At 42.5% G+C, this 10,869-nt stretch overlaps 1 protein-coding gene across 2 annotated transcripts in view; it reads left to right on the top strand.

Annotated features, from left to right (window-relative positions):
- The first annotated feature begins 1,648 nt into the window (after window positions 1–1,648).
- Window positions 1,649–10,869, top strand: part of LOC118094091 (nuclear body protein SP140-like protein) — a 39,987-nt gene continuing 30,766 nt past the window's right edge. Inside the window, exons 1-10 of one of the 2 annotated variants that reach the window (XM_088669697.1) lie at window positions 1,697–1,874; window positions 2,265–2,406; window positions 4,129–4,294; window positions 4,813–4,908; window positions 5,654–5,796; window positions 6,569–6,616; window positions 7,807–7,925; window positions 9,380–9,485; window positions 10,410–10,481; window positions 10,609–10,752. In XM_088669697.1, coding sequence (XP_088525823.1) covers window positions 2,266–2,406; window positions 4,129–4,294; window positions 4,813–4,908; window positions 5,654–5,796; window positions 6,569–6,616; window positions 7,807–7,925; window positions 9,380–9,485; window positions 10,410–10,481; window positions 10,609–10,752 — 1,035 coding nt within the window. In that variant the 5' untranslated portion in view covers window positions 1,697–1,874; window position 2,265. Of the gene's footprint in view, window positions 1,875–2,264; window positions 2,407–4,128; window positions 4,295–4,812; window positions 4,909–5,653; window positions 5,797–6,568; window positions 6,617–7,806; window positions 7,926–9,379; window positions 9,486–10,409; window positions 10,482–10,608; window positions 10,753–10,869 lie in introns of both variants that reach the window. The other variant, XM_088669699.1, reaches the window with a different exon arrangement.

The following is a 10,869-nucleotide window of genomic DNA, read 5'->3' as shown; positions in this document are numbered from 1 at the left end:
TTCACACTCTGCCCCAATGAGGTATTTCCCCTCAATTTTTAGACAATGGATGGTGAACTTGAGGCCTGGGGACTGTTGTGGCCCTCTATGCCTTTCAATCTGGCCCTCTAGACTTTCCCCAGCCACACCTCTTCTCTCTAGACGACACTGCCTCCACCCCCTTTTAGAGTTGGACAATGGAAGTCCAAAATCTGGACTCTTGTGTAGGGAAAAAAATACTTTTACAGTAAAAGCTTTACTGCAGGAAAAAAAATCAGTCTTAAACACTTAAATGTTACAAAGTAACAAAAAGAACTAGCAGTGGTTCAGTTCTTTAAAACATTCTCCCTCTACTCCTAATCCTAGAGAGAATTCAAAGATAGTTTTTATTGTTCAGTTCAAAATGCACCCCCTCCGTTCTCTGCTTGCTGGCATCTCAAAGCACCTGTATCTCTCTGTGTGTTGTAAGCAGCCCTATTTACATATTAACATAGGCAGGTGCTCAGATTTCAGACCTCCTGTTAAATCAGGAGGTTTATAGCTCCAGATGCAGTCTCCACCACACCCAGTGGAAGAACACTGTGCCCATACAAAAAACACAGCAACAACCCACAACAGACTCAAACACAGCATGATATGTGCATTAAACATATAACCAGGGCTTTTTTCAGCCAGAACTTGCTGGAATTCTCAGGTGGGCACCATTGCCATTATAGGAGAAAAAGAAAGACATCCATTGTGAGTTCTGGCACGTCTTTGTCTAGAAAAATAGCACTGCATATAACACAGCCCTCCATTGAACACTCCTTGAGTGTTTTTGCCTAGCTAGAATGTGTCTTCTAGCTCTGATAATGCTTCTTCCCTGCTTGGATGATAGAGAGGAGTGTGAAAGTAAATTCACGTATATATTGCTCCACCACTTTTCCTTCTGGCCTCTCCAACCACACATTCAGCCCCTGAAAGGTTTGTCTAGCAGGGAACACAGCTCATGGACTGAAAAGGGTTCCCCCATCCCTGCCACACTTTTCTCAAATCGATGCCATTCCTTTCTCAAACTCATGCAGTGGCTTCCTGTCTGTGAAATGCTCTCCCCAGGGAAGTTCATTGCGCACCTTTAGGCACCAGGTGAAAACATTCCTTTTTAACCAGGCCTTTGTCTGATTGACATCCTATGCCCTTTTAAAATGTGGCTCTTTCTTGGGGGGTGTTATTGGGCTGTTGTTTTTATTTTCGTTATATATACTGTGGTTTTCATGTTGATCTTTTCTGTGAACTGCCCTGAGACTTTCAGGTTTAGGGCGGTATATAAATTCAATCAATCAATCAATGCTCTGCTCAACCATCGCTTCAAGTTCACACCATAGAGATCTCGCAGTTATTCAGAGGTACTGAAGGAACTATTCCCTGGGCTGGATCACACACAATCCCTGGGCTGGATCACGCACAAGTCCTTACCTGCAGGCTGTGGTCATGATCTGTGATGGAGAATGGGAGGGGCCTCTCTAGTCAGAGACTGACAAGACAAGAGTCATAATTTTTAAAAGTGAGAAATAACTTATGCACAGTTTTTGACTCACGGGTCAGGGGGGTTCATGGTTTATCATCAAGCGTTCCTACAGTTTCGGTTTCCTTTTCTGATGTATGTTTCCGCGTCCGTGATTATTTCCTTTCCACGAAACGGGGAAAGTTCTCCCTTCTCGCCAAGCGCAGCTCAGAACAGGCAGCGCCAGCCCTCGACGGGAGCCCCGCCGCCGTGCCGCCCTAGGAAGACGTGGAGTTTCCTTTCGTTTTCTGTCGCTCTTTTGCCCGACGACTTCTGGACTGGACGGGGGAGTCCTCCTGCTTTCTTTAGCCCGTTCTTCACAGCTCCTACTCCGTTTAGTCAAAGCAGAAAGGTAAGTCAAGGGACAGGTTGATCTCCTCCGCAAAGGAAAAGGCGCTCCAGGGGAAAGGCGCTTGACTCTTTCTCGAGTCGCGAAAGAGCGACAGACTCCGGAGGCGCCTCCTTTCTGCTACAGCTGGGGACAAAAGTTAAATTCAGAAGAATTCCAGTGTAACCCGGGTTGGTGTTGGTCGCACAAACACCTGAATTGGGTCGAAGCGGAAAGAGGAAATAGCAACACTATTCCACAGCCTGATCTAAACCTCAGGATTCCACGATAGGGTTTCTCATTTTTGGAAACAGAATCATTCTAGATAAACGCTAGATATAATGCCTAATTTCGCTTGCTTAAAAACCACATGATTTCCAAGGTCTTTAAAACATAGTTTTGTGTCGTTTGTAGTATGTCTGCTCCAGGTTCTTCAGCTGAAATTTTGGACTGGTTCAGAGCCCATAAAATGAAGATTTCTACTGCAATTAGAGACTTGTTTCCTTTTCTTTATGACCTACGAGACAAGAATATAATCCCTGAAGAAGATTTTAAGGTATATGATGCAATTATTTTCTGGTTAAATTCCTGCTTTGTTAATGCATTGTAAATTTGCTGTTTTTTAATTGATTATAATTTACTAATGATTTATTTCTATTGTTGAGATTGAATTTCTGTTTAATTATTATTTGTTGATATTTTGAGAGTTAATTTTATTGTGGCGTGTATTATTCTAATTGATTATCACATATTCCTTTATTCGATATAAGATATTTATTTTAAGTCACATTTTTATTATGGCTTACGGTATTTGTTTTGCACCAGATTGTTATGTGTGCCCTTGTATATTTTGTTGGTGAAATGAAATGAAATAGTAGCAGCCTGGATAGCTAAGTTGGTTAGAACATGGTGCTAATAACACCAAGATATTCATGCAATGAAGAGGGTTGGACTCGATCATCTTCAGGGTCCTTTCCTATTCTGCAATTCTATAATAATAATAATAATAATAATAATTTATACCTTGCTCATCTGGCTGGGTTTCCCCAGCCACTACCAAACAAATATTAAAAACACAATAAAAACACAAAAACAGCATTAAACATTAAAAACTTCCCTAAACAGGGCTGCTTTCAGATGTCTTCTAATAGTCAGATTATAGTTGTTTATCTCTTTGACATCTGATGGGAGGCGGTTCCACAGGGCGGGTGCCACTACCAAGAAGGCCCTCTGCCTGGTTCCCTGTAACCTCACTTCTCGCAGTGAGGGAACTGCCAGAAGGCCCTCGGCACTGATTCTATGATTCCATCCAGGTTATGGTTTCAGTATCGCTTAAGCTTATCTCGCGCCCTGGTGCAGGGATCCCTAGGGCGCCTCCACCCCTCGGGAGTCCCACCCCCCTCCCACATGCGCACCTGCCGCCTCACTTGCACTTTCCTCAGCTGTGCATGTTTGAGGAGCGCAGGAGGCCGCGGCCCATCCCCTGGCTGCCTTGGCCGGGGAAGAGCAGCACCGAAGCCTCCTGGGGAGTGCGGTGCACCTTCCACCAGGCCCCGACCATGGTGCCTCTTCCTCCGCTGCCGCCGCATCCCGCAACAGGCCTGCTGCGTTCGCCGCCTCCCCTTCACCGGGAGGCCTCAAAGCTCCGCCTCAGCTGAGCCATCGCCGCGCGGAGAGCCGCAGGGCCGGGAAGGGGAGAGCGTGGCCTCCGGAGAGGCTTCGCCACCAGCACACACACAGTGTGGTGGAAAGGGGAAGGAGGCACAGAGCAGAGTCCTGGCCAGACAGCTGTAACCCCGCACTCACTTGCGAGGCTCCGGGGTGCCGCCTCCTCTTCCGCTGCCTAATGACAGCCCGCTGATTCCTGCAGCTAAGGGAGAGGTGGAGGCGATTGCAGAGGAGCCATAGGGATTAGTGGCTGGTTGTGCCCTGCCAGCGCCCCCGAGAGGCCGGCGCCCTGGCGCAATGTGCCACTAGGCCCTATGGAAAAGTGGCCTCTGTGTGGTTTGTTTCTGAAAAAGTGGCCTTGAGTCTTCCTCTGCCATTGGTAAAAGGTATAGGATAGGATGTTAGTGTTCAGAGAGATGTAAGCCGCGCAAGGTATTTGAACTTGGCAAAGGAGGAAAAAATTACATTGACAATTTCTGATTGTGCTTGGGTGACTATCCAAATAATCTGCTGTTCGGTCTGGTGGGAAATGGGAAAGTTACTCTGTATTTTCAGTCTAAATGATGTTTTGAAGACAGAGATTCAAAAACCCTGTATTGTTTCTTTCTAGAATTGGCACGATAAGGTAACTGCGAATCCAAATGATATTCAAAGAGTGGTATATGATGTCCTTGAGAGCATTCAGAACAATCTGTCAGCAATAAAGGAAATCTTCTGCAGCCAAAACCTGGCAGCATATCAAGATTTACGGCCACTATATGAAAGCCTAGAAAATGGTAAATCATCTTGTATTGGGGACTAAACCTACCAGTTGAGCCTTAAAGATATATAGCCAAAAAGAAACAAAAATCATTAGCATTTGAGAAATGGTATAGTCAGTGTTTGAGCCACAAAGCCTTGTTCAAGTCTTTCCCCAGCCTTGCATTCACTGTTTCAGTCCTCTGCCTGCCACCACGAATGACGTTAAAAATACTTGTGCATTAATTTTATGTATTGGAAATTATTGATAGACTGATGTTTATTGTGAAATATAACAATGTGGTTTACAAAATAAAACCAGTTTGCCAGAATAACAATAAAACATAAACCAGAATATTCAAAGTTCAGTAAAGCCCCCATAAGATGCACATTTTCTGGATGCAGCATGACTAGTAGCTCCTCTTTTGAGTTGCCATAAGACACATCATGATTAGAAAGCTTCCAGGTTGCCTTAAGACTGCTGTCATTTGTTGGCAGCCCAAAATATGGGAACTGTAGCCTTTGACATCCACTTCTTCATTTCATCTTGGAAAAGGGACACAAGAACAAAATCTGGATTTCCAGGGCACGACACTGCCTGTAAACTGTGGAACAGCAGAAGGCATTTTACATATGGATATATTTGCAACAGGTAATCATTAGGAAGAGTAACTGTATAATTACATGTGTTTAAGGAACGCGATACCAAGAGCAAATTAAAATATTGGTGTTTGCATAAATGTGTGGCCTTGGGAGGAGGATGCATCAATGTGTGTGGTATGTGAGTATCTTTCATTTTCTGGAAACACTTTGAATACTGATATCCTACAAAGCTCTTTAATTATATTCCACTGTATACTGTTTACCTGGGTAAGCCTAAAGTAATTCCATCAGTACCCCAATGGGATGTTCAGAGGTTTTGAAATCTTTCCCTATTTATTAATGCATGCTTAAATGATTTTATTTAACTTTAGATGTGTGGGGGTTTTTTTGTAACAGAACAGTTTCATGTTGATTCTCTTTATTTGGTACAGCATATCATTAATGCCTTAATACAAATTTATACATGGCAGTTATCACAACCCATAAATTTGAATGAAAAGTAATTGACAATTGCTCCCTCCCATTTTTTCAAAAAATAAAGAAACAGTTTATTGTGACCGTGTACAGGAGGAAGAGGGAAAGGGATGAAAACAGGTGGCAGGGAGTCTAGCTGTGGGGATGGGCATCAGCTGGTCCATTCTGAGGGGCCTTGAAGTTTGGCATTAGCCGTGATCAGCCTGAAGTTTCTTTCCAACTTCCACACCACCATCTCTGCTTATTTCTTTCTCTCTTCAGTGAAGTCTGCTGAATGGTATAGGTGCATAACATTAATGAGACTGTTCTGTTTGTCAAAGGAGTTTCAAGGAAAAGTATTGAGGGTTCCAATGGAAGGTGGTTCACACCATCACAATTTGAGACTGAAGGAGGACGTAAACACTGGAAATGGTGGAGAAGAAGTATCTATTATGGAACGACTTCACTGGACACATTAATTAAGGTATGCAGTTCACTTGCAATAGATGTAATTGTAATGCCTCATTTTCTTACTTACAATTCCAAATTTCAGAAGATACCATTAAGTCTTTTTAGATAATTATCCACACATTTTGTTCTCAAAATGAGCACGTTATTTTTAAGCTGCCTTAAGTTTCCTAAGGAAAAAGGAGGGGGATATAAATAGATATATACAGTATATATGACGACAACAACAACAATGATGAGGGAGAAGGAAAAAGAGCGAGCAAGAGGAAAACACTTGGGTGTTTCGACAGAAACCACAAAGTGCACTTTCCTATCTGTTAGTCCCAACCCCACCCTTTACTAACAGGAGCTCTGCAAGGTTGCTTCCTTGTACCCAACAGTGAGGTCAGAGGAAAATGAATTGTCATTTGTTCTAATTCAACACCAAGCAGCAGGTTTTCCCAGGGGAAAGCGGAGGGACAAATAAGTGTGGATGAGCCCTTAGTAATACTGAGTCAATTAACATCTGCATGGGGTAAGAAACCACTGTCTCTCTTCAGCCTCAAATGAATGTAATTCAGCAGTTTCACAGCAGAGTCAACTTTTACATATCATTGTTCATGCATGACAACTTTAAGGTTAGCAGCAGAATGTCCCAGCAGAATGAAATACTCTCCTGCTAGATTTTAAACATATATCCATAGTAAGGTGTCTAATTTCTTATGAGTTCATTCCCTAAATTCAGGTGATGTTTTGGGATTCTTGATTATGCCTCACAGTAAACCTAATAATTGTGATGTTTATTTCAGAGGGGACTTCTACCTGAGCCACCACTAAATTCCAGCAGGACAACGATGGTAAACATTTCCTTGACAGTTTTCCTAGATTTAAACTGGCATTTGCACATTTTATTTATTCACTTATGTATTTAGATATTTCCTAACCTCCCCTCACCAAAAATGGTTGTACCACAGTTTACATCTAAATAAGGCAATACAAAACATAATATATAACAAGAAAAACAAAACAATTTGCATCAATATTTTGTTTTCTCTTGAGAATGCATATAGCTTTGTCTCTCTCCACCCCCACCCCCCCAGAGGAAGCTTCATTTGTGAGTGAGATTTGCATTTCAATAGGCATTATTGAGGGAAGGCTCTTTGCCCAGCTTGCTTGCCCCATAAAATGATGGTGGCACACATGAAGGACAAAATCTAGTTCTGATGGTGACAAGGAGGTCCCAATCCCTTATCCAATGATTTACTGTATTACAAAACTCTTATTGAGACATGACACGAGAGTGCAATTTTAGCCAAATCCCGCTCAAAGTTTCTTTGAAATTTCCACTACAACTGCACACACTGCCAAAGAAGTAAGGTATGCTTTACGTAAAGTACAGTTGTACCCTTGGTTCCAGAGGTCCGTTCGACTTCCAAAAAAGTTTGAAAACCAAGGCGCAGTTTCCACAAGACCCTAAGGAAATTAAGTCGCTGTTGGGCCTTCCTAACTTCACATAGGCAACTTATAAAAGGAATAAAAATAAAATAAAACAGGCAGAACCTGAAAAGTAAGTCATGGCCATTTATTTGTGTTACCAGAGGTAGTCTAATCAATAGTAAGTCATTTTACAAGGGAACCTTATCTAAACACCCTCTCTGCTTATTTTAGGGTCCAATAAATGTTACCTGTGTTAGCTTCCTGCTCTTCAGGTTCTCACATAAGTACTAAACTGGGAAAATAAGAAGATGCTGAGCATATATTATGTAATAGATTGGATATATTTAAAGAAAACTACCAGAAGATATTTGTTGCATCGAAAATAACAAAATATGTTTTTTTTAAAAAATAATTCTTCTCCACACCATTGTTTATTTTGATAATGATGATGTTTCTGCCAGCTGAATATCCTTTGTTAAAATACTTTTAAACCACATTTCAGGGCTTTTGCCCTCATGAGAAACACCACATATTAAAACTCCCCCCACCCCCTCCCTAACGCATTTTGATAGATTTACTTTTTACAGTGACTGATTTTTTTCCTCTTCAGGCTGAACATGATGATGTATGTATTGTGTGTAGGAAAGAAGATTCACTGATATGCTGCAGTTCATGTCCTAGATGCTTTCATGAAGATTGCCATATTCCAAAAATATCTGCTGAGAAAAGGTAGTTTCTCCACCTCAATTTATGTACTAAGGTGTCCTATGAAATAGTCAGGAAACCCCTGTATTAACAACATCAGTATCTTACAACTAAAGCACCTGCTACGTTTGCAAAGTCACACAACATGAATTGTAGCCCATGACTCAGGCTAAAACTGCCTTAAACTATTTGAAGCCCAACAATAACTTGCTAAGCTCAACTGTGGACACCTGAATTAATGTTGGCAGCAGTGTGGTTTGCATTTCATGCCAGTTTTCATATTATTCTCATGTTGAGTTAAGGTGCAAGTCTGTATAATAATAATAATAATAATAATAATAATAATAATAATAATAATAATAATTTTTTTATTATTTGTACTCCACCCATCTGGCTGAGTCTCCCCAGCCACTCTGGGCAGCTCCCAATCGAGTATTAAAACAATACAGCATTAAATATTAAAAACTGCACAGATTAAAACATCTAGTAATGGGTTAATGAATATTAGCGAAGGTAAACAAAACTATAACAGTAGTTTTCAGTAATATGTTATAGCCAACAGAGTAGCATTACTTTCTTTCATAGAACTCCTAGTTCCTATTGATGCTTAATAAGAATGATTGACTAACCAGGACTGGCCCACCCATAAGGCAAGGTGAGGCAACTCCCTAGGGCCAAGCTGCCTTTGCCCCCCCCCAATAAAAGATGAGGGAGCTGGGCACCCCAAAAGTTGATGGGCATTGCCATTCAAATGGGGTGTGTGCACTGCATTGTGTATTCAGTTATGCAGGGCAGGGCTTACCTGCTCCGCCCCATATTTTATTCAAGTTGGCACCCTAGGCAGCAGGATCCACAGGGGCATCAGATCTGGCTTCAAAGGAATGCTCCTTGAAGGCTGGTTATTATGTCCCCTTGGCAGCCTACCCTGTACCACCTCTACAGCATCCTCCTAGCGAATTCAATAGGAGATGCTGCTACTGGTACTCTCTTCCCACACCGAGGGAGGAAATAGCAGGGTCTGCCCTCTGGGGTCTCCTGGGGTCTGCACCCACCTGGCATGAGTCAGAGTGAGCCCCTTTCCCCCTGCCCCATGACAGCCTTTGATTTCCACTTCAACCATCAGGTAAGATTGTTTTCCTTTGAATCCTATCAGGTATTCTATTTCAAGCATCAGGCAAGGTTGATTGGATTCCCTCCTAGTTCCCAGTGTAGATACTCACTCACCCTTCAGGTGCCAAGATGTATTGGACTGGCCCTGTGACTGAGCCCTTTTCTTCTTATTGGTTCTGATGCTTTCTCAGCCAAGGATCTGTTATCCTATGTCTTTTTCTGAAAGCATTGTTTGTTTAAGAATGACCTGGTTGTATGGCAAACTTGCAGAATTAATCATAAAAAATAATAATCAACAACTACCAGTGTGGCAGTATTAAATGGAAATTGCATTCAATAGTATTATCACACTTTGTTCTGCTTCCCAGAAATACGTGGAAATGCACTTTTTGCCGACGCGAAAAACTAGCAAGTGACCGTACCCATGAAGAGCACTTGGTTCTGAAATGGCAGATGCGTGGCAGGACAATTGTGGTGAATTACATCAACCTTTTTCTATTTCAGTTAAATGACAGGCAACATAGCAAAAATAGGGCTGGGACATTAATTGCTTAAAAATCTGGGATGATCAAAACCTTGTTTCCTATTCCTTAAGCCTTAGAGGGAACCACTATCAAATCTAACTCAACGTGTTAATACTAGCATAAAAGTCCTAAATGGCTTAGGACCCAAATATCTAAAAGACCGTCTTTCAGTCTTTATGGGTTCAGAGTCAATCCAAGTCCCCTAACAGGTATGCTGCTACAACTCCTGTCTTACAGAGGATGCCTGTGGCTCACTGAGCCCTTATGAGATTCCAGAAAGTAACAGCTAAATCACCACTTTCGGCTGCCTGAAGCTTCCAGCAAAATGAAACACTTACACCAGAGGTTTTCAACCTTTTTGGGTCCATGGCTCCCTTGGTCAACTTCATTCTTTCTCAGGGCCCTCTGCCCCCCCCCCGCCCCGGATCCCAGCGTGGCTGGCTGGTGGGCGCTTCGCAGAGCGTGGCTTCCGTGGGTGCCGCAGCGCGGCACCCCCCTGGCGGCCCTGCGCCCCCCAGCCTTGCCCTAGGGCCAGCCCTGTTCTTTCTGTGGCACCCCTTTGGACCCAGGAGCCCAGTTATGTCACCCCTTGCCTGCAGAGCTGGCAGCATCTCACCCTTTTTCAAACACCCTCCCTTTTGGAGGGGTCTCTCAGTCTCCTCTCCCCTCTCCTTGGGAGTCCTCCGGGCAGCCACTGCCACCACCCCTGATCTCTGAGCTTCACCCCCTGCCCCAAAGAGAGGTGCCTCCTCACACTGCCTCATTGAAATTGCTGGGAGTTGTTTCAAAGTAAATATAACAAATGCATATTTATTGGCATGGGATCCTTATTTTATTTGAGACCCCTTCAATATCAGTTTCTTTTGTTTTATAGAAATGTGAGTTCCTACTTTTGGGGATCTGGTGTCAGCCTAACAGTTTTCTTTTTGTTGACAATCCAGCTACAGTAAGTCTTGTTGATTACAATATTTGGGACACTGATGCAGAAATGGTTCTTTAAAATGTTACAAGTGCTTGAGTTGTAATTGCAGAAAATTCTACAAATATTCTTTTCTGATGTGCTGATTTAACAGATACAAAATTATAATGCCATCGTAAAGAGACCCATGTGGCTCAAGCGCATAGCAGGGAAGTTACATAAAGAAAAGTACAACACAGTGGGAGATTTCGTAAGAGATATGCGCCTGATGTTCAAAAATTTCCAGAAGTTTTATAAGGTAAGCTCCAGTCTCTCTTTTCCCTACAGTTCCTTGCCAGTGCATTTTAAAGATGCAGGAGTGGGTGGAGGAGGTAAATTTATATTTCCATTCTAATTGAAATTAAAAACAAAATCA

Source organism: Zootoca vivipara, chromosome 5, assembly GCF_965207765.1.
Source record: "Zootoca vivipara chromosome 5, rZooViv2.hap1.1, whole genome shotgun sequence".
Lineage (NCBI taxonomy): Eukaryota > Metazoa > Chordata > Lepidosauria > Squamata > Lacertidae > Zootoca > Zootoca vivipara.
Note: the sequence above shows the minus strand (reverse complement) of the source record. Positions and strands in the feature narration are given on the sequence as shown.